This window comes from Microtus oregoni, unplaced genomic scaffold (assembly GCF_018167655.1).
Source record: "Microtus oregoni isolate MIOR12 unplaced genomic scaffold, Mior012 000054F_ref0000373, whole genome shotgun sequence".
NCBI lineage: Eukaryota > Metazoa > Chordata > Mammalia > Rodentia > Cricetidae > Microtus > Microtus oregoni.
In genome coordinates, this window is record NW_024543830.1 from 4,458,302 (window position 1) to 4,484,091 (window position 25,790).

At 49.1% G+C, this 25,790-nt stretch overlaps 1 protein-coding gene across 3 annotated transcripts; it reads left to right on the plus strand.

Annotated features, from left to right (window-relative positions):
• Positions 1 to 4,133: 4,133 nt before the first annotated feature.
• Positions 4,134 to 25,499, plus strand: Ankrd35 (ankyrin repeat domain 35). 3 transcript variants are annotated; one of them, XM_041638180.1, is made up of 14 exons: positions 4,134 to 4,355; positions 11,928 to 12,058; positions 12,976 to 13,064; positions 13,500 to 13,564; positions 14,486 to 14,543; positions 14,680 to 14,750; positions 14,990 to 15,096; positions 15,911 to 16,095; positions 16,754 to 16,791; positions 17,157 to 19,139; positions 22,807 to 22,896; positions 23,066 to 23,131; positions 23,814 to 23,918; positions 24,435 to 25,499. In XM_041638180.1, the coding sequence occupies exons 1-13, from the start codon at positions 4,317 to 4,319 to the stop codon at positions 23,871 to 23,873; spliced, it is 2,982 nt and encodes a 993-aa protein (XP_041494114.1). In that variant the 5' UTR covers positions 4,134 to 4,316; the 3' UTR covers positions 23,874 to 23,918; positions 24,435 to 25,499. The 3 variants fall into 3 exon arrangements, with proteins under 3 accessions (XP_041494114.1, XP_041494112.1, XP_041494115.1); XM_041638178.1 differs by having other exon boundaries at positions 23,814 to 25,472; XM_041638181.1 differs by having other exon boundaries at positions 4,338 to 4,355; positions 11,928 to 12,062; positions 23,814 to 25,472.
• The last annotated feature ends 291 nt before the right edge of the window (positions 25,500 to 25,790 follow it).

Sequence of the window (25,790 nt, forward strand, 5' to 3'; positions counted from 1 at the left end):
CCACCCTGTGCTTTCCTCCTGGCCCTGACAGGGTTCCACAGTCAACATTGGGTCTTCGTTTGGTACCCTATCTTCTCCCATCACAAGGGGGTCAAAGGATTTTTTTCCTGACACCTTCAGATGCCCTTTGTCCTCCCTCGCAATTCCGAAAAGGTTCTCCTCCACACCCCCACACCTCCCACACCCTCTCACCTTCCTGCCTGCTCCCCACTCCGCAGGAGAGAGCTGACGTTGACTTAAAAGAAGTAAAGTCAACATCTGCGGCTCTCCTGTGGAGTCTAGTGATTCATAGAGCCGGATGGGGAGAGTCAACAGGAAAAGAGGGAGGAGAAAAAGCCACAAGAGACATTCTGTCCAATTCCAAGGCACAGAGAAGCGTTCAGACAGGCAACCGCCAGCTCTCCTGAAACATGAGACTTCATGGGACGCCCGCCCTCAGGTGCTGGGGAAACCCAGCTGGCCCCCGGGCTCTCTGGGCTTCAGCTTTCCAACCCTCATCTTTCTTTAGGAGCAAAGCCAGGACCTGGCCCTGAGTTTTCTGGAACCAGGTTCCCCCTGGTGGCTCAAATTGGAATAGCAGGGAGCTCATTGGCAGCTTTTCCCTCTTTGCGGCTTCCTTAGAGAAAGCGGCTTATGGTGGGAAGCCCTTTGCCACACCAGTTTTGGGAAATAGCAGCCGCTGCGAGATCCAAACGAAGGGGATCTGCATCAAGAAACCTAAGTGGTTGGCATGAGACCTCGGGGGAGTAAGCCCTTTCTTGTCCAGCATCGGCTGACTTTATAGCAGTACTGTCTCCCTGGAAGATCTTTCTGGGACTCGTGTCGTGTGTCGTGCGTGGGTTTCTCTGCTGGAGTGAGTTTTCAGCCTTATTTGATGTTTACTGGAAAACTCAAGTTAACTCTGAATTCCCTCCCTCTTGTCCTATGTTTTGGTTCATGGGCGACAGGAATTCTCATAGTAACCGGGAAACTTGTTTTTTATTGTAAGTAAGACTTTGAACCGCAAAGTCAGTTGCGGGTCGCCAGAGTTCAGCTCTGATGGACCGATACTCTCAGACGGAGAAGAGAGGAGATCTGATTGGGACCCTGCCACAGAACCTGTCTTCCCAGGCTATTCTCGAGGCCTGTTTGCAGTGTTTATTTTGGTGTCTCTGGTCTTCGGCAGAGCCGCCCTCTGTGGGTATTGTCGTTTCTACCACGGTGATCAGATGGTCAGAACAAATAAAATCCAGTATCAAGTGACTTCTGGCTCTGTTTGGGTTTCCTAGGATATAGACTGCTCAGAAACGGAAGCACGCGAATGTTTTCTGTGGCTCTTCCGCAGGCGATCTGCCCTGTGCCCTGCAATTCTCGCCTGCTTAGGGGACCCTTAAAATATTCTAGGAAGTGCATAGACTGGATTGAATCGGGCCTGCCTGCCTTTGTACCTTCCTTCTTTCCTTCCTTTGTTTTTTCTTTTTTTTTGAGACAGGGTTTCTCCATGTAGCCCTGGCTGTCCTGGAACTCACTCTGTAGACCGGGCTGGCCTTGAACTCAGAGACCCTCCTGCCTCTGTCTTCCGAGTTCTGGAGTTAAAAGCCAGCGTGGCCAGGTTCGGTCTTTCATTTGTGCCATGTCTTCTTGAACAAGTCAGAGTTTCTTGGAGGTTCAGGTAACAGATTTTGTGGTCCAGGATTAGGAATAAAGGCGGATTTGGGTGTATAGGCCATCCTTTTTCAAACGCATGTGGCCTGGAACATATTTAACTTCTGTGTTAGTTTTCTCACTAGAGGTTCTGAGAACTAAGAGAGACAGTCCAGGAAAAGTGAACATGTAGTAAATGTTTAATAAACAGCAGCCATAATTACAAACCTACCATTCCACGCGCCGTGAAGACGACTAAGGAGGTATACGGAAGTAGTCCGCGGTTCCCGGCCTGACGCCATTCCTCTTTACACTGTTAGCTCCCTCTGTTAAGTCCTATCCTGTGCCTCATGCCCTTTGAGGCAGACTCTACATATATGCATATGCATATATGAATGAATCTCTCAGAGAGAGAGAGAGAGAGAGAGAGAGAGAGAGAGAGAGACTCATTCCCTGGGTTCTCTGACTCTAATATCATCGTCCAGAAGAGAGAGAGATTCATTCCCTAGGTTCTGTGACTCTAATATCGTCGTCCAGAGGGCAGGAAGTACTCTTGACTGCTGAGCCTTCCTCCAGCCCCTCTTTTGTCCACATGACTGAAAGAACCCTCTGGGGCTGGCAGATAGGTGGTAGGTAGGTAAAGGTGCTTGTCACACTGCCTGACCCCCTAGTTTGATCCCCAGGATGAGATTATACATGCTGGAAGGAGCAAACCCCTGCAGGTTGTCCTGATCGCCACAACTGTCACGGCAACAGCCTCCCCCCCATGTACACACAGAAATAAAGAAATGTAATCATTTTTGAAAGAAAACTTTTCTTTTTCCTTTGTGTCAAAATTATTAACCTTTTGGCGACTATCAAATGTGTTATTTGTGTCCTCCTAGCAAGGACACACCTGCCTCCCTCCATCCTCAGTTCTGGAGCGGGGCTTTCTCTAGTTGCAGTCTGCTTCTCAAAAAGCCTTCTAGTCCTGTGAAGCAAAACCAGTGTAGAGGCAATGGTCTCTTCTCCTACACTAGACTGTTTTTTCTTGTTGCTTCTTTGCTCATTCATTCATTCTCTCATTCACTTAACGGACAGTAAAGACCTAATATGTGCCAAGCAAGGGGCTAAAAAAAACACAGCTGCTGCCATCAAAGAATCTGATAGGAAGCACCAAGATGTAAACACACAACAGGGAGGTGGTGGCTGTGTAGGGAAGCATAAGGACTGCCAATAAGTCACACACAGAGATGCGCACTCTGATGGGCAGGTTGTCAGGGTCCTAAGGGAAAATACACAACAATTAAAAACAAAACAGCAATTCATGTGAGGTTCCACCTGGAATACACCAGCTGCAAAGAGAATTACGTATGGTCTTCTACAACAGTTAATTTGGTCATTTTGTTTGTTTTTCAAGACAGGGTTTCTCTATGTAGACCTGGTTGTCCTGGAACTCACTCGGTAGCACTGGACTGGCCTCAAACTCGCAGAGATCTGCCTGCCTCTGCCTCCCGATCAAGGTGATTAAAGGCGTGTACCTCCACCACCTTCTTCGGGCTTCTGTTTCAAAAGAGCCTTGTAAACCATGTTAGGGACTTTGGGCTTGGAGCATCTTAGAGGGACTGCCTGCTGCCAAGCCCCATTACTTGAATCAATTTCTGGACCCACATGTTGGACAGAGGGAGCCAATTCTTGCAGGTTGCCCTCTGACCTCTCCAGAAGTGTTCCAGTAGTACACACTCACACCCCTTCCCCCAATAAATGAATTAAGTAAAACACTTCTCAAGAGAACTTTGGGCTTTGTTCCTTAGCGTCGCAAGCATATTTGGGTGGGCTTGTAGGGGTTACAAGGAGGAGAAGGGAAAGATGGCCAGATCGGTTGGCTTAGCAACAGCGGTCAAACAAGAATTACCAAGAACGGATCCAAAGGACAGTGCGGAAGGTAGTGTGTGTGTGTGTGTGTGTGTGTGTGTGTGTGTGTGTTTGGAGACGGGCAAGCATACAGTAAAAAGTCTCCCCTTGGTCCTTTCTAAGAGCTGCCTTATGCGATCGGCCTAATCTTTCTCGGGTTTTGTCCCTCCCGGTGCAGTGGGCCACACATTGGTTCTCAAGTCTGTTTAGCGTTACAAGCGCCTACTGCTTCCAAACTGTTCTCTTTTGAAGATCTTCAGGGCTTGGGTTTTCGTCGGGGAGGAGGGGGATGAAGTACAGGTCACGGCTAAAAGCCTCGTCACAGGTAAAGGGGACGGATGGTGACGTCGAAGCCTGCTGAGATCCTTGGGTTGGGTTGGGCGTCCGAAGGGGGGGCAGGGGCGGGATTTGGGGCGGAGCTCCACGCAGAAAGGAGTAGGAGGTGGGGCCTCGGAGGCGCTTCTGCGGAGGCCGAGAGCATCCTTCTCAGAGTCCGTAAGTGCGGGGGGCGGGCTCAGGCTGGAGGGCGGGGCTTGAGGTCCAGCCCTGGTCGCCGCGGAAGACTGCGGGCTTTTTGCCTCTGCAGGGGCGGGGTGGGGCAGGGCCAGGGGCGGGGTTTCAAGCCCAGCCTTTGGGTTCACGTCTCCGATTGAGCGGGGTGGAATCTGGGGCGGGGTCTAGGGCGGGACACATCCTGCTTTTTGACAGCTGTCTCTCCCATAGCCTCAGCCGAGTGGGTTTGAGAACCTGTGGCCCGGCTCTCTGCGCGTCCCCGTCCCCCCGTGGCCCTAGCCCCGGCCATGAAGCGCATCTTCTCCTGCTCCAGTTCACAAGTGGCGGTAGGTGCCAAATGTGTGAGAGAAGGTTCTGGGGCTGGGGTCCAAGTCCTGTGTTGACAGAAGTCCTGAGTCCCATCTCCTTGGACGATCGCATAAAGCCTGCATCGTTTTTTTTTTTTTTTTTTTTTTTTTTTTTTCTGCGCGGCTGCTCCGGCAATGCGGCCGCCAGCTCTGCTAACTGAACTTACGGGTGCCTCCCCAAACCTGTCCCTCAACCTCCCTAACCTCTTCCTTCCCAAGGTCTTTCCCCTTGGCTCCTTGTTCTCCCAACATTTATGACTTCCAGTTTCTGGTATGCTTTCTGAAGGTCTGTCCTCTTCCCATGACCCAGCTCTCTACTTCAGGTCTGACTCCCGGTACCAACCCACCTCAGACATCTGCCCCACCCCCACCCCTAGCCTTTGCCTCCGTTCTTACTTCCACTCCTAATTCCTGCCTGATAGCTTCATTTTCCATCCTACCTTCTTTCCACAACTTTCTCTCCCATGTGGCTCCGTTTTTACTGTTTGCCTTCCGCCCCCAAAGTATGCTCAACCCAGTGCCTTCTCCAGCCCTTCTTCACAGCCTCCTCCACCCTTCCCTCTGTTCCACTCCATGACCTCCACTCCCATTCTTTCAAGCACCACTTCAACCCTCTTTCCAACTGGCCATTCAATATGGAGCCTCTGATTTCTCCTTAATTTCCGGACACCTTTTTCTCAGTATCACCCCTGTTACCTTTTGCCTGGACCTCCTGCCTGCTCACTGTGGCTGAAGCTTGCAATCTAACTAAGCAGACAGGCACTGTCGGAGGACGTGCAGTCGCTGGTTAATCCTCAAGAGCCTGGGTGAGTTGCCTGCAGAATCCATCCTGGCCAGTTCACTGCAGTGTCTCGCCCTCAGACTGGTTCTTGGGACCAATCAAGTCTCCCTGTCTGGTTCTCTCTCTAACTATTCCTTTTTCTGGTTTAGGATTTACGTTTGTTTTCTTTGACTGAGCTAGGGAAGTGTGACGGTGAGGGGTAAGAAGACAGAGTGGCCTCACGAGGAGCGAGCTCCTGGCAGAGGTTACTCTATGTTCCCCGGTCTAGGGCAAAACAAAGATTTCAGGAGATGGTGGTTCGGAGAGGGTACAGCCTTTCTTCCCTAAGGGGAGCTCTTCCAGAGTGACCCCCTGAGGGAATGGCATCTTCTCTGGAGGTTGGGGTGTGGGTTCCTTGGGACTGATATTGCTTAGCTGACGTCACTCACAGGCAAGTGTGACAAGTGTTGGGTTATCTCCCTGTGCATGGGCAGGCCACAGGAACCTAGCAGAGAGCTGTGAAGCAAGAGTGGGAACTGTTGAGGCCTGTCTCTGTCCCACTTACATTGGCTTCCACGTGGAGTTTCCACAGACGGACTGGCCAGTCAAATGGCATTTACTATTACAGGTAACAGAAACCGCGGCTACCTGGGTTCTGCCTTAATTCTCAGTGATTTTCTAATCCACGTCTGCTTTTCCCTAAATACGGAAAGTCCCCAGAATTCTTCCTCCCTTCCAGATTTACGGAGCCTGCTCTCTCCTTAGGAAGGGGACAAATTAATTCTTTTTTGATTCTCTTACCCAGGCCCAACCCTGCTTAGCTTCTGAAATTATGCAAGTTCAAGGTGATACGACCTTTTTGGTTCTCTCATCTCTGGGTAGCACCTCCTTTCCTAGATGCTGGAGTGAGCAGTAAGCTACATTGGGATCTCCCTCTTTCCGTTATGACCCCAGTTCTCCACGTGTTTGACCATGAGGAATGTCTACTCATTTAAATAAACTCACAAGATCGTAGTCTATCAAGAGTGTAGGGACATACAGGGAGCACTCAGAGCTCCCTGTACATACTTAGGATAAAAACGTTTTTCCCCTCAGAAGGCTTTAAAATAGGTTGGCTTCAGCTATAAGTTATTTCCTCAAGAAACTTCCCCATAGGGCTGGAGAGGTGGCTCAGTGGTTAAGAGTGCTGGCTGCTCTTCCAGAGGTCCTGAGTTCAATTCCCAGCAACCACATGGTGGCTCACAACCATCTGTAATGAGATCTGGTGCCCTCTTCTGGCCTGCAGGCATACATGGGGGCAGAATGTTGTATACATAATAAATAAATCTTAAAAAAAAAAAAAGAAAGAAACTTCCCCATAATAAGCCCTAAGATAACGTCCTCCACCTGCCACACTGAACCTATTTGCAGAGAGCGTGACAGATTTTCTGGACACTCCAGGAGCCTGGCTTCCCAGGTACACCAGCAGATCATCTTTCTCTATTGCTATTCAAGTCCTGGAGGGAGGAACCTTCACTGGAGGCAAGGACTGAGAAGAGATCTGTGCTCCTTTAAGAGTTGATCTGCATTGGGCTGGGGATGTAGCTCGGTTGAGAGGCTTGCCTAGGATGTGTGGAGCCTGGGTCAGCCCTCAGCTGTATAAATTGGGCATAGTGACATGTTCCTGCAATCCCAGCACCCAGACAGAAGGAGCAGAACTTCAAGGTCTTCTCTATTATAGATGGAATTTGGGGACAGTCTGAGATACATGAGACCTGTCTAAAACAAAAAAAGTAGCAAAACAACAAAATCTAATGTGCATCACCTACCTGTCTAGGAAGATAACAAAAATTCAACTCCCCTAGTCTTGGGTTATATGACTCAAAGTTGATGTCTTCAAGGGTGGAATAAACCTGAGTGCTCCACCTGAGCAAGACATAGACAAAGAGATGGGCCGGGAAATTGCTTTCAGCCTTTGGCCTCAGATCAGCAGAGAGGATTTCTATTGCATTTGAGATGCTAAGTGTCCGGTCCTCATCCCTTAAAGGCTCCCTGTCCTTTTCAATCCTCCTGTTCATCAGCAGAAGCCAACTGCTCCTGCACTACCTGTTGGTGTCTTCCCATCTTGATAGGGAGCCTGAGCATTCACAGTCCGAGATAGGAGAAGGTAAAATTACTTCTGCACGTGTTCCCTAATCTCATTCATAGAAATCACAAAGATGGTCCTTGACAGGGAGTCTCCTGGTTAATTTGGTGATTGCTCCCCTGAGGCTGTGATGGCAATCCAGTGTCTCCTTTCAGAGGTGTAAAGGTGAGCGAGCCACAGGCCATCTGGGACTCTGGAAGCACCCATCTTGTCCTTAAGTTTCCAGGGGTTTTCATCATGAAGAATGTCTACCCGTTCTAAACACGTCTTCGTGTAATGAAACTATAGGAAATAAACCTGGTGGACCTAGAAGGACCTAGCTGGAAAGAAATATATCCATATTGCTAAAACACACTTTACCACCCACCTAACTTGACTAACTCGTTGACTGGTGTGAGCAAGAGCCTCCCACTTACTCAACTGGAGAATTCTAAGCTCTGGAACATCCAAGTGTTCCCAGCAAAGCCAAGAGGGATGATGGCTGGAACTTCCATCTACCGTGTGTCAGCTACAAGACAGACACAAAACTGAATGCTCTTCTGTCGTTAGGAAACTGAGGTTCAAGGAAGCTCGTGCATGCCTGACACAGAGACAGGAACCAGTCTGAAGAGTTCAGAGCTGGGCATGGTGATCCACACTTAAAATCTCAGCACGCCGGAGACAGGAAGAGCTTTGTGAGTGCCAGGCTAGCCAAGATGTATACCGAGAACAAGAACACTGTAGGAAGAGGGAAGAGAGTTTAAATTTCTGAACGGCAGCACTCGGGAGGCAGAGGCAGACAGGTTTCTGTGAGTTCGAGGTCAGCCTGGTCTACGGAGCGAGTTTCAGGACAGGCTCAAAGTTACACAGAGAAACTCTGTCTCAAGCAAGCAAGCAAACAAGCAAACAAACAATAAATAAATGAATTTCTGACCGGAGAACTCAAGGTTAAGGTCAGCTGGTGGCAATGGCGTGAGGTGGTGGGGTTGTTTCAGCTCTGTTTTCCATCAGATGACCTGGTTCCCAAGGGGCACTGAAAAGCGTGTTCTTGCGTGTCAGGACCTGCTAGGATGTGGTGGAGTCATTTTGCTTGCTTTGCCATTTGAGAATAAACCTGTTTGGAGACTCTCCCATGCAGGGAGTAACTTCCGAGAGAGCGAGGAGCTCTGCCCTGGAGGCATTCTCAAACTTCATCTTGAAATAAGTAGTCCTTTTCCCATAGCTCTGTAACACTGTGGTCTGATGTGGGAGCTAGGTCTGGATGCAAGGGGCCCGAGCTACTTCTAAAGCCAGTGCTGTTCCTCTTTTATGTGATCCTGGACAGATGTTAACATGTGTGCCTCCACTTCCTTTTCTGTGAAAGGCACACGGTAATATCATCCCTAACTATTTTTCAGGGCTATTTGAGGCTAATTGGAGGACAAGGAGAGGTTCCGAGCTTTTTACAGGAGCGTAACCTCAGACTCCATCTATCCTAGGCGATTTTATGGCTTTGACCTGTGTTGATGATTAACAATTTGTCCCGGCTCTGTAAACAGTACTTGAAAATGAATTATTGGGCTTCCGCAGACTCTACTTTTTTTTTCACCCTTTCCTATAACCTCTTTCTTGTTGAGATTACACCTCATAAAATGCAATGGGCCACCCCCGGTTTCTCTCTGCTTCCTGTTTTGTTGTAAGGATGCCGTACATTTATGTGGTTCTGTCTACATTAACTTGTTTAATGCATTGTGGTGAGGTGGTTATTATTGCCTGCATTTTATGTGCAAGGAAACAGGTTAGAGTGTTTAATGGCTTCCTCTAGGTCACATAGCTGAGAATGTAGCTGAACCAGGTCCCAGACTCAGTCCTGATGACAAAGTCCCCATCTTGAGGACTTTTCCTCCATATCAACGATCTCTGCATTCCTCTCTTCTTCTCTGTGTTTCCCCTCTCTGGACCAAACCAGGCTTTTCTGTGCTTGCAGCCCTGGGTGTTTTTATATAGCTCTCTCTTTTATGCCCTGTAATACTTCAATTATTTTAATTACTTCTCCACCCTCAAAACGTAAGCTGGAAGGAGGGAACAATGTATGTTCAGGTGTGGCTGGGTCAGGGACAGCTGCTCCCCTCCAGGGAGGCGAGAGAAGGATCCCTTTCCTCCTCTTCTTGCTGCCTCCCCAAGCACAGGTAGACACTGACTCGCCTTTGCTGACTGCTTCCAGTGAAGAGGTTTAGAGACTAAAGGAAGAGACATATAGCCAGCTATGATAGAGGAAACCACCGAACCCCTAATTTGGGGCCCAGAGTCAATAGCTAGAGATGGTTAAGTGGCTATGATGGGAGTAAGGGACCCAGATTTACTTTGCAAACCGCTAAAGACAAAAAGCAGTGCTGTGGGGGTGGGGGGCAGGGGAGGGTTGGAGTCCTGGGGGCTTAAGAAGTATTGTGAAGCAATCAGGAGCAGTCAGGTTGGTTCAGTTTACTCTAGAAAGACCCAGGGAGCACCAAGGAAGGGGTTCTTGCTAGGATTGCCCTCCGGCTGGGCATCTAACAACAGTGGTGATGATTGCAAACAGTCTTGCCAGGTACAGTGGTGCACACCTTTAATCCTAACATTAGGAGGCAGAGGCAGGTGGATCTCTGTGAGTTCAAGGCCAGCCTGGGCTACATAATGAGTTCCAGGCTAGCCAAGACTACATGGACTTTTGTCTCAAAACTAAATAAATAAATAAAAAGTCTCAAAATGGGTATAGGAGGTCCCTCTGTTTGTGTGTTGCTTTCATTGGATAATGAATAAAGAAACTGCCTTGGGCCGGGCGATGGTGGCACACGCCTTTAATCCCAGCACTCGGAAGGCAGAGTTCGAGACCAGCCTGGTCTACAGAGCTAGTTCCAGGACAGGCTCCAAAGCCACAGAGAAACCCTGTCTCGAAAAACCAAAAAAAAAAAAAAAGAAAAAAAAAAGAAACTGCCTTGGTCTAGTTGATAGGGCAGAATTTAGGTAGAAGGAGAAAATAGAACTGAATGCTGGGAGGAAGAAGGACAGAGTGAGAGAAGACATGGATCCTCCACCAGAGATGGACACCAGTTAGAATCTCTGGTAAGCCACTGCCACGTGGCGATACACAGATTAATGGAGATGGGTTAAACCAATATGTAAGAGTTAGCCAATAAGAATTTAGAGCTAGGGCTGGAGAGATAGCTCAGCAGTTAAGAGCATTGCCTGCTCTTCTGAAGGTCCTGAGTTCAATTCCCAGCAACCACATGGTGGCTCACAACCATCTGTAATGAGGTCTGGTGCCCTCTTCAGGCATACATGCAGACAGAATATTGTATACATAATAAATAAATAAATAAATATTTAAAAAAAAAAGAATTTAGAGCTAATGGCCAAGCAGTGTTTTAATCAATACAGTTTCTGTGTGGTTATTTCTGGTGTAAGCTAGCCGGGCGGCTGGAACAAACAAGCGTCCCCCCCCTCCACATCAAAATGCTAGACATTAGCCATTATTACTTTGGAGCTGTGTGTGATGTGATGGCGTTCAAGAGACTGAAGCAAGAGGGGCTTGATTTGAGACCAGTCTGACTACATAGAGACTCTGAGTTAGCCTGGGCTAGCTTGACTCTGTTTCAACCAAACAAAACATATTTTTTTTCTTTTTTTCCTTTGGTTTTTTGTTTTGTTTTGTTTTGTTCCCTTATACAGGGTTTCTCTGGGTGTTCTAGAACTCACTTTGTAGTTCCAACTTTGTAGACCCAAGCTCTGGTATTAAAGATGTGTACCACCACTGCCTGGCAAAAAAAAAAAAAAAGAAAGAAAAGAATTATTATAATAAATATATTTCTTTGTTATTTATTGAGAGAATCTTGGTTGACATCAAATGTAAGCAGAGACTGCTTGTCGGTTTCCTGGCAGCCCAGACCCGAATAATCACACATATGAATTGCAACACTGTTTGGCCAATACCTCAAGTGTATTCCTAACTAACTCTTATATCTTAAAGTAACCCATTTCTATCAATCTGTGCATCGCCACGAGGCTGTGGCTTACCGGTAAAGGTTCTGGGTGTCTGTCTCCTCCAGCAGCTACGTGGCGTCTCCCTGACTCTGCCTACTCTCTTTTCTATATATCTCTTTTCGGATTTCCTGCCTGGCTTTACTCTGCTAAGCCATTGGCTGAAATAGCTTTATTCAGTAACCAATAAAAGCAACACATAAACAGAAGGACTTTCCACATCACTCAAACTTGAGATTCTGTTATCTCAGCCTCCCAAACATTGAGATTATGGGAACATGCCACCATGCCTTATGCATATATGTATACATACACATACACAAACACACACACACACAAACACACACACACACACATGGGGTTGAGGCTTAGTTTGAACTCCTGATCCTCCTGCCTCTACCTCCTGGAGTGTATTGTAAGTCTACACCAAGCTTCATAATTTTTAATTCAGTGATCCCCTGGGCACCTTTAGGTTTGTCGTGGACAGTGGCTGTCAATAGTTCTTGGTGACATATGGAGTGGTTAGTATTTTGTTGGCCCACTTAACTAAGATCTGCTGCTCTGGGCCTGGTGATCAAGAGCAGGAAGCCACACCAGGATGCTTTTCCTCTTGCCAGGCATTCGATCTCACTTTCCTTTTCTCATACTATTGCCAGCGCCAATATTCATACAATCTGTAACTCCCGGCTAGGTGGAGAAATGGAACCGTCGTGATCAGAAGCTGCTGGAGGCAGTGCAGCGGGGGGATGTGGGACGCGTGGCTGCCTTGGCCTCTAGGAAGTCTGCCCGACCCACCAAACTAGACTCAAATGGCCAGTCCCCGTAAGTAAGTCTTCTTGACCACCCCCACCCTGGTATGTGGTTCTTTTTGAAAACTTCAGAATGATCAGGGGAGGCCTACAGCTTCAGAGCCCTTCCCTTTATTGTTTGATTTGGCGAGTAGATGGATAATCCTTTGCCATGTATGGAACAAATGAGGGAGGAGGATGTTGTTCCTGAGTTCCAGCCACCCCACAAGCCACAATGACTTGAAAAGGATGTAAAGTTCATTAAACCAACAGAGAGCTAATTGCTAAACAAAGTTTCCTCATCGCAAAAGTAGGAGGGTGTGTTTGCTTGAGAAGTTAGGAATGAAGGAGTGAGTCCCGGGTGTCATGGGGCTCAAGGGAATGATCAGGAGGAAGGCTATACCCCCTGCCAGCCAGCCTTCTGCTCTGTTCTGGCTGACTCTTTCTAGGACCCTTCCATTTCTCTGAGGGCTCTGTGCTAAGACAGGCTGGTCAGCATGTGTCCCCTGAACATCCCTGCAGCAATCTGAATCCCCTGAGATTTGCAGCTCTTCTTGCTTTTCCAGAAGCATCCTCTGACTTCACAACTGGAGGTCATGGAGGCAGGCTTTCCTCTTAGCAAGACAGACTGGGAGACCTTTGCTGTCTGCATTGGGAATTGGCTTTGGGCTCTGGAGCAGAGGAAGCAGGGTTTGTTAATGCTCTCCCTGGTCAGCTGTGCTAGTACCTGCTTATAATGCCAGAGTTTGGGGGGTCAAATCAGGGGATCAGTCGTTCAAGGCTAGCCAGGCCTGTATAGTGAGACTCTATCTGAAAACGAACAACAGACAAAACCAACTGATCAGAGTAAGTTAGAATATTAAACATGATTTAAAAAAAAAAATAGGAGCTTCCCCCATTTTATCCCATGGTCTTTCATCCTTTTGTGTCTCTTGGCTTTGACCCTGGCAGGTTTCACCTGGCAGCCTCCAAAGGCCTGACAGAGTGTCTGACAATCCTGCTTACAAACGGGGCTGACATCAACAGCAAGAACGAGGACGGTGAGTCACCTGGCTCTGCCTGCCCTTATGCTGCAAGGCTGTCTGTGTGGCTGCAGAGGGGGCCAATGCTGGGCTCTCACAGAGGCTCCAGCTGGCTCTGCCTGCCCTTATGCTGCAATGCTGTCTCTGTGACCGCAGAGGGGGCCAATGCTGGTCTCTCACAGAGGCTACAGATCTGGGCCTTTGCTGCTTTGCTCAGTAAGACTCGGCCAGCATCTCTCCTGGGGTTCCCCTTCCTGTAAGCTAGGCACACACCTCCCCCTAACTCTCTATTGAAGGTGCCAGCTGCTTGGGGAACAGGAATTTCTGGCCCCATGTGGCCTAGAGCTTCTCCCTCTAATCTCCCTCTGATTATCTGTGCGTCTCCCGCCTTCCCTCCCAGTGAGTCATCCGCATTCATGGGGCCACCCACCCACCCACCCTCTCTCTTTCCAGGAAGCACCGCCCTTCATTTGGCCACCATCTCCTGCCAGCCACAGTGTGTGAAGGTCTTACTTCAGGTAAAGGCAGTCCTCCGATACTCCGATGCAGGCAGGAAATAGATGCGGCATGCTCCAACGTTGTCCTCGTCACTGACAACGGTCAGCCGTCTCATTCCCAGTAACATAGCTGGTGGTCATTTATCATTATGTCCCCAAACCTTCGTTTGACACTTACTCTGTACATATACCATGCTTCATACTGTCTTTGGGGGCAAGTCAGAAACCAGAGTACCTGAGAACGATTGAGCTCTGCAATGGTGGGGTCGCTGCGCTGCGGAGACTAACAACTGCTATGTATGTGGGCGGGTAGAAGAAAAGCAGGGATGTTCAAATGAAAAGGATGTCTCTGGTGGGAGGGGCTAGTAACGAGGCTTAGCAGGTAAAAAAACTTGCTGCCATGTCTGAGGACGTGAGTCTGACCCCCGAGAACCCACACAGTGGAAGAACTGACTCCCGCAAGTTGTCCCCCTGACCTCGACAAGCATATCCACACCCCTTTCCCCAAGCAAATAAATAAATAAATATAACCAAGTAGCACAAAGAAAAACATGTGTGTGCAATGACCTGTGGACGATTTGAGTCTCCAGTAGATCGTGAGCCCATACTGACTGTTCTACTTTTCTTACCCCTCATCTTTTCCAAATCTCACATCATGGTCCTCAAACTCCAGCCGTTCAGGAGTCTTCTCTTTCCATGTGTTTCTTTACTGATGACCTCTTTTCTCTTAGGACTTAGTTAGGAACTAGGACCAAATTTCAAAGCAGCCCATCGACTCCTTTAGGGAGTCGACTGAGCTTGTGTAGTAGTTGGCTTCCCTCGGAGCTGTGCTCCTCTTGTTCCCTTTCATATTACCATGGAAACTGGCAACTCGCTATGGGGAATGGGATGAGGATGCTAACCCCAAGCTCCATTGCTGCTTCTCTTTGTGGCTATTTACAGCACGGCGCAAATGAAGATGCTGTGGATGCAGAAAACCGCAGTCCATTACACTGGGCAGGTGCGTGCCTGGGGACAGTAGGAAGAAGGCTGGGAAGCAGTGGGGATGCCAGCCACTGACGTGATGGGAGGTGCTGGGTTACAGCCCAAGGAGATGTTCTTCAAGCCTCTTCTTAACCATCTTTCAATCCATCCAGCCTCTTCTGGCTGTGCCTCAAGTGTCCTCCTGTTGTGTGACCACGAAGCCTTCCTGGATGTGCTGGACAATGTGAGTATCAGACAGGCCAACAGGCAGTGCCTCACACCGATAGATGGGCTGCTGCTTCTGTGATCCTACTTCCATTCCTCCTCTTTTCCTGATCATTTGGGAGCTCCTACGCTCCATATTTACCTCCTGGACTTGTTTCAGCAGGGGTTGGGGGTGGGGAGTCGGTATAGGGTTAAATCATCCAGTCCTTGGTTCTCCCTGGCTCCTCACGGCCTCACACGTCCCCACAATCTCTGCAGGATGGACGCACACCACTGATGATTGCGTCGCTGGGTGGTCATGCGGCTATCTGCTCACAGCTGCTGCAGAGAGGTGCCCGAGTTAATGTCACAGACAAGGATGACAAGTGAGCCATCTCTGTCTTCCATCCCAATTTCCAGTTCTTCGCCAATCTAGAATGGAGGATGTGGGCACAGCGCACGCACTGGCAAGAACAGGCTGGTCTCTGTTCTTGGGGGGCCTGCTATCATGAATGGCTCAAGAAAGCTTTGCCTGGTGCCCTGACTAGCTAACCATGCTAGCACAGATGATGCCAGAAGTAAAAAGGCTACCTCTGGGGTCACTGCTTTAATTTGCTTGTTTTCAAGCGATTCCCTAAACGGTGGGGTCCTTTTCTTTCAAGTTTTATGCAGAAGAAGAGTATGGTGGTATATGCCGTAGTCCAGTACTTGAAAGGTTGAGAAAGGAGGGTCATGAGCATATACGCTGCTGTTGTGTGTGCGTATGTGTGTGTGTGTGTGCTTGCACTTTTGTGCAGAACTTGCATTCTGTTTTTTTAAATAGTATTTATTTATTTATTATGTATACAATATTCTGTCTGTGTGTATGCCTGAAGGCCAGGAGAGGGCACCAAATCTCATTACAGATGGTTGTGAGCCACCATGTGGTTGCGGGAATTGAACTCAGGACCTTTGGAAGGTCTTAACCTCTGAGCCATCTCTCCAGCCCAGAACTTCCATTCTGTAAAGCAGACAAAAATGGAGCCCCCGCAGTGGTCCCACTTTCTGCTGCTGCTGGAAAAGTCCTGCTCTGGTCTAACACTTTGTCCTTTGCTGGAGTTGGTGTGCTGCTCTGACCCCACTGAGGGAAGGTTTACCCTGTACTGGGATTTCTGAGACTGTGAGGGAAAGCTGATGTTCCGGATTTGTCTCCGCCCACAGGTCAGCCCTGATCCTGGCTTGTGAGAAAGGCAGCGCTGAGGTGGCCGAGCTGCTCCTGAGCCACGGAGCAGATGCCGGAGCCGTGGACAGCTTGGGACACAATGCGCTGCATTATGCATTGCGTACACAAGACAAGGAGCTGTGGAGGCTGCTGCAGCAGGCCCTGAACCGGCGGCGGAGAGGCGGTAAAAGTCCTTAGTGCCTTCAAGATTCTCTTCAATAGCCAGGGAACTGAAGAAGCTTCTCAGTATCCCACTGCCCATGGAAGCAGTCCTTCCAAAAAAAATGGCCTGCCACCTTAGCCCAGGCTTTGCTGATTTAGTGCTGCTCCATCACAAGATTCCCCAGCATAGCCTTCGCTCACTGAGTGCAACTCTGACTATTGCTGTAGTGATTTATTTATTTATTTGTTTGTTTGCTTGCTTGCTTTTTTTCTGAGACAGGGTTTCTCTGTGTATCCCTGGCTGTCCTGGAACTCGTTCTATAGACCAGGCTGGCTTCGAACTCAGAGATTTGCCTGCCTCTGCCTCCCAAGTGCTGGGATTAGATGGCTATTGCTATTGTTGTCATCCATGTGATTTTTGCCCACCATTGATTAATGTCCCAGTGCCTTCATTGTGCCAGCACAATGATCAATAAAAGAAATGTGTTTACAAAATAAAGGAACACTCCACCCCTGAGACAGGAAACCAGAGTTGCTGAGTAGTTAGGGATTCATGGAACAAGAGTGTCACCAGGGAAATATGTATGAGAATTATCGTAATGAGTGGCCACTTTGATCTAACAAAGTCTGAAAATTGGATGAGAACTGAATTCTCATTTGTTCCTTGTCTTCTCTTACAGGTCAGGGACTGGTTCAACACCCAGATCATGTGTCTCAGGTATGACCCTAGGTGTCTCCCCCTTTTTGTTTCTGACCTACTCCCAACTACTCCCAAGCTATTCCAGGAGTCTGCGTGGGCAACAGGACACTCACAGAAGCAAGGCCTTTGCCGAGGTTAGACTAGTTGAGCAAGGCCTTTGCCGAGGCTAGACTAGTTGAGCAAGGCCCTTGCCGAGGCTAGACTAGTTGAGCAAGGCCTTTGCCGAGGCTAAACTAGTTGAGCAAGGCCCTTGCCGAGGCTAGACTAGTTGAGCAAGGCCCTTGCCGAGGCTAGACTAGTTGAGCAAGGTCCTTGCCGAGGCTAGACTAGTTGCGCAGCCTCACATCACTGGTTTTTGTTGCTGTTTTGTTTTTCTGACCCAGACCGCTCCACCCAAGCCTCAGGTGGGCTCTCCACCTAAGAGCTCAGGGAGAGCAGAGCCAGAGGAAGCACGGCAGCAGGAGGAGGCTGAAGAGCGGTGCTCAGAAGACTGGAGGTGGAAGTATGAAGAGGAGCAGAGGAAAGTGAATCAGTTGGAGCAGGAGCTGCTGCGCAAGACAGAGGAGTGTAAGGCCCAAGCTGCGGCCCTCAAAGGTCTGGAGAACCAGGTTCGAGAGCAGGTGCAAGAACTGGGGCATCTCCTAGTGCAAGAGCCCAGGACTCCAGGAAGACCTGGAGGAGATGGTATGGAGCAGGGTTGTCCCCTGAATCTGCTGGCTGAGCGAATCCAGGAGCTTAAGAGGCAGCAGAAAGCAGCAGCCACTATAAACCCAACAGTAGTTGCCAGGAGAGCCGAAGAGTTGGCCGTAGCAGAGATCCAGGGTGAAGTACATAGCAAGTCCCAACCAGAGCAGGGGCCGCCTCAGAGCCCAAGGTCTGAGAGCATTGGGAAGATCACAGGACAGCAACTGAACGCCAATGGGGGACAGAACGTTGGCCTCGATAACACTGACCAGGTGTGTGTCGGCCAGAAGGAGAGGTCCCCAGCTCCAGGGATTGAACAAGCAGGTGCAGTGGGAGAACCAGTGGGCATTGCAGCCATGAACCAGCTCCTCCTACAGCTCAGGGACGAGCTGGCTGCAGTGTGGCGAGAAAAGGATGCTGCCAGAGGGGCTTTGTCAAGACCAGTTCTGGAGGGAGCCTTGGGGACTCCTAGGGCCGAGGCTGCAGCAGCTGCCTGGGAGAAGATGGAAGCCAGGCTGGAGAGGGTGCTGGTGAGGTTGGATCGAGCAAAAGCAGGACTGCTGGTGAAACCGGAGGTCCCTGCTCAGGGGTCCAGAGAGGGAGCCCCCAAGGCAGTCCCAGGATGCACCAAAGAGCACGAAGAAGAAAAGAGGGCTCCTGGAGCCAGAGGAGAACCCCTAGGGGCCCCTGGAGGAGAGCAGGCCTCAGGAGGGGGCCTGGCAAAGGGATACCTGGAGAAAGAGGTGTCAGCGCTGAGAGTGAGCAACAGCAACTTGATGGAGGAATTGGGGGAGCTGGGGCGCGAGAGGCAACGCTTGCAAGGAGAACTCCAGTCCTTGACCCAGAGACTACAGCGGGAGTTTGTGCCCAAGCCCGAGGCTCAGGTTCAGCTACAGCAGTTGCGGCGGAGCGTCGGGTTGTTGACAGAGGAATTGGCCATGGAGAAGGAGGCTACCGAGAACCTGCGCAGGCAACTTGCTTCCCAGAGCAGCGGCCTCCAAGGACTGCGGAACTGCCTGCCCCCAGACCTCGTGGGTAAGGAGAGTGCAGGGAGTACAGCTGCAGAACCCCTGGAAGAGCTGCAGACCTGCATCAACACCTTGGTGAATAAGCACCTTGAGGCCCAGAAGGCGCTGGCTCGCTTGGAGGAAGAAAACCAGCAGCTGAGAGGATCCTTGGTCCCCTGTGGGAAGCCAGAAGCCTCCCTGAAGGCTACAGCATCTCCCCAAGTGGCCGCCTTGGAGCAAGATCTGGGGATGTTGGAGGAAGAGCTGCGGGCTGTGCAAGCCACGATGAGCGGGAAGAGCCAGGAGATCTGCAAGCTGAAGCAGCTGCTCTATCAAGCCACTGAAGAAGTGGCCGAGCTGAGGGCCCGGGAAGCAGCTAGCCTGCGGCAGCACGAGAAAACGCGAGGCTCGCTGGTTGCCCAGGCGCAGGCTTGGGGTCAGGAGCTCAAAGTTGTGCTGGAGAAGTACAACACAGCCTGTCGGGAAATGGCTCGGTTGCGGGACGCGGCAGCGGAGGAACGTCGCCGCAGCGAGGATCTAGCGGCTCGGGCAGCCGAGCAGGAGCGCCAGGCAGGCGAGATGCGCGGGCGCTCGGAGCAGTTCGAGAAAACCGTTGAGTTGCTCAAAGAGAAGACAGATCACCTCATAGGAGCTTGCCGGGACAAGGAAGCCAAGGTGAGCTGCAAGGTTACCTTGAGAGCAGGTGGGGAGTGCCGGTGCGGTGCTCTTTGCCTTTGCGAGGTAGCAGAACCAAAGGTCAGATGAGCACTAAACTAAACTGAGTGCTTGGCGCTTGCAAGGTCCTCTCTGTGCTCGCCTAGGGCGGGAGAGGTTTGGGGTTGAGATTGGAGCTACAGATAGAAGAAAGAGATAAAAACAAGCAACACAGTACAAGAGAGAAGAGGGCGTATCTACTAAAATTTAGTACTCAAGGTTCAGAAGTTATGTTTGCCCCTAGGGCTACAGCAGGAACACCACGGCCAATTAGTAGCATTTTATCTTAATCCTGTATTAGTCCAGCCTAGTGGTGTAATGTGTTCTGTGGTTTTGCTGAGGTTCTGGGCTGACTCAGAGTCTGATGGGTTAACTATAGCTGCTCTTCCCTCCTGCTCCTTTCAACACGGGGCTTGAAAACATCTCTATTGGCTAAAAAGACACCGAAACAAAACAAACAACAGTAAAACAGTTTGAAGAAGTGTGCGGACGTGCACTCAGGAGACTGGTTCAAGGTCATCTCCAGCTACAGAGCTGGTTCCAAGAGACCCTGTCTCAAGACACCAAGCAAAAGCAAGCCACAGCAATTTGAAGGCCACTATTTTCTTAGTGCTATTGGAGAACGAGACATATTTTATACACTCTAAACTCTCAGTTTACAAAGGTATTTAGTAGTTGTAGACCCACCCACTAATGAGTTCGGGTTTCTTATAAAAATTTGTGTACGTTCAAATTTAGAATGATGGAGGAATATAAACGGCATTTGCCTGGTGTGGAGTGCATAGACAGAAGTGCTATCCAAAACAAGCATCATGGAAGGGAGGGTTTTTGTCCATAAAGGAGGTGTTTGTCCATAAACAGCAAAATGTCAATAAATGGCAAGATAGAATTTGGCGTAGTAGTTGAGAGCTTATAGTGGCTGAGTAGTTGTGGTCTCTGGAGCGAGACTGTCTGGATTTGAATTTCAGTTTCAAGATTTACCCTAGGGGGCTGGAGAGATGGCTCAGTGGTTAAGAGCATTGCCTGCTCTTCCCAAGGTCCTGAGTTCAATTCCCAGCAACCACATGGTGGCTCACAACCATCTGTAATGAGGTCTGGTGCCCTCTTCTGGCCTGCAGACATACACACAGACAGAATATTGTATACATAATAAATAAATACTTAAAATAAAATTACCCTGGGGAGTCGAGATGAGGCAGCAAGGGTGCGCATGGTGGGTGAGGGATGACAATTTAGCTTGAGTGTTATGGTTCAGTGGCAGAACTCTTGCCCGGCCTTAGGGTCCATCCCCAGAACTGATAACAAAACAACACATAAAACTTAACAGCTGACAGATCTTGACAACTTTTTGTCTTATTTTGAGAAAGGGTCTCACTATGTAATGTTAGCTGGCTTGAAGAAGTAGACCAGGCTGACCTTTAACTCACAGAGGTCAGCCTGCTTCTACTTGAGTGCTGATTGATAAGTAAAAATAATAAGAAAAGGAAGGGCAGCTCCGCCGGCGCAAGAAATCCAATTAGGTCAAATCAAACCAAATCAAAATGCCCATCGTTTTATTAAGAATGACGCTCTCAGGTGGCCAAGTGCAAGGCGGAGAGATAGGACAGCAGGGAGCCCATGCAGACCTGAAAACCACGTGTTTCTCCTCTGGGAGCACATTAAATACCCGGTGGGAGTGGTCCCCCCCCCCCCCCCCCCCCCCCCCCCCCCCCCCGCCCCAGAGGTTGGGACCTGATTTGGAGTCCAGACCAATACAACTCCTAGGCCAGGAAGGCTGGGATGGATACGAGGAGCTACGTTCCCAGCTTAACACTGATATTCAATAAGATCAATTTATTGGGCTGAAGAGATGGCCCAATGGCTAAGAACAATGCCACCTCTTCCAGGGGACTTGGGTTCCCAGTACCTATGTGGCAGTTCACAACTACCTGTAATTCCAGTACCAGGGATTCAGTGCCCCTTTCTGGCCTCCTCAGGCACCAAGCACACACATAGTATACAGACATACATGTAGGCAAAAACACGTATACACACACAAAAAAAATAAAAATTAAACTACTAATGCTGTTGTGCTTGTAAAGATTTTATTAGATGTTAAATTTATTCTGGGCTATAATTTACTTGGTAGAGTGCTTGCTGAACATGTGTGAGGCTAGGGTTAGATCCCCAGCACCATATATGGAGCTGGAAAAATGGCTCAGCAGTTAAGAACTTGTACTGCTCTCTCAGAGGGCCTGAGTTGGGTTCCCAGCACCCTTGGGAAGTCCACGATCACCTATAAGGGAAGCCTCAGGAGATCCGTGGACGACTTCTGGACTCTTTGCTCACCACACACTTGAACCCACCCATACATAGGCACACACATAAATAACTAAAAAATAAAATCCTTTTGAAATTTAAAGGGCTGGAGAGATGGCTCAGTGGTAAAGAGCACTGGCTGCTCTTCCAGAGGACCCAAGTTCAGTTCCCAGCACCTACCTGGTGGCTCACAACCATCTGTAACATCAATTCCAGGGTTTTAAGGGCACCAGACACGCACATGGTACACAGACATACACGCAGACAAAACACCTGTACACATAAAAATTAAAATAAATCAAAGTTTAAAAAGAGGTTGATGTAGGAGAATCAAGTGGTCAAGATTATTACTTGTATTTGAGACCAGTTTGGTTTTTATGAATCCTGTTTAAATAAATTATTATAAATACTCAGAATAGAAGTTTGCAGATTGGAAGCCAGGCGTGGTAACACACGCCTTTAATCCCAGCACACAGAGGCAGAGGCAGGCATCTGCCTGTGAGTTCAAGGCCAGCCTGGTCTACAAAGCGAGTTCCAGGACGGCCAGGGCTGCACAGACAAATCTTATCTCAAAAAAAAAAAAAAAAAAAAAAGCAAAACCTACCTCCATAAAACAAATAAACAAACAAGAACCTACCTCATACACAAAATAAAATGCTCAGGATAATTTTGGGCATGTGTTAAGTACTCAGTGAAAAGTTGCTATAGCTGGTTGTGGTGGCGCACACCTTTAATCTCAGCACTCTGGAGGCAGAGACAGAAGGAGCTTTGTGAGTTTGATGCCAGCCTGGTCTATGTAGTGAGGTCCATGCCATCCAGGCCTTCACAGTGAGACCCTGTCTAAAAACACAAAACAAAACAAAAAGCCCAAACAAACAAAAACTAATTAAAGATCATGAGCTATAGAACCAAAGAGATACTTGTTGTTCTTAATTTCTGCGGGTTGTTCTTAATTCCTGCGGGTTAGACGAGGGTTACGCGAGGAAAGACACAGACACGCGGCGGTACCACGTGGTACACTTTTTAATGGGAGGGGAAAACACACTAGGAAAAGTAAAGGGAAGGGACAAAGGGAAGGGATAAAAAAGGGCCGAACTTGTGGCTTGTCCTTGCTTTTAACAGAGGATGCAAAGGCTTCTGGGAAATGTGTCCCGCGCTTGCCGTGCGCTGGAGTCCAGAGGGATGTTGGGAGTTGTAGTGTTGCAAGGGAACAACAATACTGGTTTAAACAATTATGTATTAGCTGTATGGTTTTGGTTTTATTTTGTTTTTTAGACAGTACTGGGTCACCTGGGGAAAAGTGGGTTTCTTCCTTTCCTTTTGGCCTTAGATCAAAGAATTACTGAAGACGCTGGAGAAGCTCTCCGAGGAGGTTCTACAGGTCCGGGGGGAGAATACTCAACTCGCCCTACAGCTGCAGGTATGTTTTGTCCTGCAGGGAAGTGGACTGTGATAGAGAAGAGGGTGGGTAGTGGAAGTGGGGCGTTTCAGAAGGCTAGCTAGGCAGTGGTCCAGGCTAGACCAGTTCTTCACACGCCATGAGTGTGAGGAGGGTGGTCATGTGACTCCCCACGCGTGCTCCCTCTCAGGATTCCCAGAAGAACCATGAAGAGACCATCTCTACCTACAGGAATCATCTGCTGAACGCCGCTCGGGTGAGCTTGGTGGAGTCTGGGAGGAAGCCGGGGTACAGCGCTGAGAAAGGACTGTTCCCTTTGTCCCTTCTCGTTCCTACACATGCTTGTCATGTTTTCTGGCCGCTGGACTCAGTGGCGGGTCTCCAGATCGCATTAGGTAGCTCAGGAGAGGCTACGTGTGAACGCAGAAGAAATGCTTGCTTCTCCTTTCAGCTCCCTAATCCGCCATGAGGCTTTGCCCTGTCCCCATGCCTTTCTCGGTTTCCTCTGAGATGACTCTGCATGAATCATGGGAGACTGGCGAGGCTTGCTCTTTCCTTAGAGATAATAACTACAAGGAGTGGAATTATGTACCAGGTACTTGCTTCATGTTCATAACGCTGTCTGTACAGCAATCCCGAAAAGCAGACGTTTTTCTCTTCCTTGTGACGAAGGGAAAATAGCCACAGGCAAGTTAAATATTTAAAGTCACAAGCGAGGGCTGGGTCTCTAGCTCGTGGACAGAGCACTTGCCTTGTAGGCTGGAAACCCTGCTCAGTCCCAAATACTGCAACCCCAAACCATAGCACAGCAGACATGCAGAATGTGTTAAGGGCTATGTAATCCTAAGAGGTAATGACTGGTATTCCATATCCCTCAACTGCCTCTCCCCATGTTCTGTTCTTCATCATCCTTTCTTTGTCTTTCCTGCCACCCCCAGGGCTACATGGAACAAGATGTGTACAATATCCTCCTCCGAATCCTCAGCATGCAAGAGTGAGAGAGACTCGTCATGTACCCTCATAGATAATGGCATTTCCCTTTTGTGAGTGGTGGGTGGAGGTAATGAGGGCTGGGTCCGGAGAGGACGGACTTGAGGGAAAGGATGTTATGGAAGGAATTAAAGGGGTTCCATTGGCCACTCTGGTGGCCTGCACTGGGGAGCATTTGCAGGAAAGTCAACTGAGGAAGACAAAGTGTGAGAGTCACTAGAGGGGAGTCAGGATTCTGAGCAGGTGGCCCGAGGGTCACGGAATGACTGTGGATGGAACACATGGCTAGAATGTTTTCCTAATGTCTGGGGTAAGGAGATGCCAGTGAAGGATAAAGGGTGGTGGACAGTGGCGCAGTTATTCCCTAGGGCAGGACTTTACAGATCCCAGGCTTGCCTTTTCATTTCCATACCCTTCATTCAAAAGCCAACGCTCTCCCAGTCTCCTTCCTTTGTGGGCAGCCTCTTCCCATCTGGGAAGACAACATCCCCTTTAGCATGTTGGTATGTGCAGGAGGAGAGTGAGGGTATAGAACTGTGTGCATTTCCTCCTTGAATTATTTCTTCCAGGGATTAAGAGCGCTGCCTGGTTCACAGAGGCTCTACCCAGCTGTGGTGGGCAGGTGGGTGGGTGGGTGATTGCCCACTAGGGGTGGTGTGGGTAGGGCTTCACTGGACACGTGGACCCCATACCCGAAAACCTGGACCCTGGAATCAGCACAGAACAGAATTGTGGATGTAAACCAGCTCCGTGAAGAATAAAGCCGGAAGCAGGATGGTCCTGGGTATCATTGTGGTTTTTGTCAAAAAAGAGTGGGGTGGGAAACAAATCTTGACTTAAAAAATTAAAAAATAAAGCTGGGCGTGGTGGTGCACACCTTGATCTCAGCACTTGGGAGGTGGGGGTGGGGAGAGCAGAAGTTCGGAGACAGCCTTGGCTACTTAGTGAGTCCAAGGTCAGTCTGGGCTACTGTCTCCACTCTGTCTAAAAATAAACAAACACCACATCCTTTCTCCTGCTAGCAGACTCCCTCTCTAGGCTGATTTTGTAGCCGCTGACCTGTGTCAATACACCGCAGTCACAGGAGTGTGCAGTGTTCACTAGGCCCCCTGCTCCTGTGGTGCTTAGGCAGAGCGCACCGCTGTGCTCCCAGCGCTCATCACAGAGTAGCTTACCCACCAGGGATTCTTTAGGCTCTGCCTGTTGGTTCCTCCCCACCCTCTAACTCCTGACTTTTTTTTTTTCTCTTTGAAACAGGGTTTCTTTGTGTAGCCCTGGCTGTCCTGGAACTTGCTCTGTAGACCAGGCTGGCCTCGAACTCACTGAGATCCTCCTGCCTCTGCCTCCTGAGTGCTGGATTAAATCCCGTGCGTCCCCTTCATTTTTTGATAGCCCAATCTGCTGCTATTTCTTCACTTCCAAACTTTGATTTTGACCTGTAGCAAATATATTTTACATTTGATATGTACATATCTGAAATAGTATTTACCCTTACTACTTCCAGTCTCTATGATTATATTCCATTGAAAAATGATTGGTATAGTTCATTCATTAAAGAGTCAGGACCCATAGTTTCAAAAATAACCCACCTTGAAGACATTCCTCCTTTGGAAAAAGACTATCTTTCATCCACATGACGCTGACCTCCCCTCTCCCGTCTATCTACCCTCCCCCTTTACCTGTAGTGTTTCATGTGTGTATTTATATGTGTCCGTGGCTGTGCTCCTGCCCTCGTGTGTGTAGTAGTCAGTGCTGATTGTATTCTTTGATTGTTTTCTGCCTTTTTTTTCCTCCTTGATGACAGCTGCTTCTCTGTGACCTTGCAAGGAACAAGGTTTGACCCGAGTGCAGTCATTGAAGTGGAGAGGGAGGAAAGCCCTCCTGGGAAGATGTAGCTAAAGCTGGTCTTGAACTCATGGCAATAC

Excerpts from the sequence above, each read along its gene's own strand:
- Ankrd35 (XM_041638180.1), top strand. The coding sequence starts at position 4,317 with ATGAAGCGCATCTTCTCCTGCTCCAGTTCACAAGTGGCG. Across the intron at positions 13,065-13,499 it reads CAACAGCAAGAACGAGGACG|GAAGCACCGCCCTTCATTTG; the intron begins GTGAGTCACCTG and ends CTCTCTTTCCAG. Across the intron at positions 16,096-16,753 it reads GAACCGGCGGCGGAGAGGCG|GTCAGGGACTGGTTCAACAC; the intron begins GTAAAAGTCCTT and ends CTTCTCTTACAG.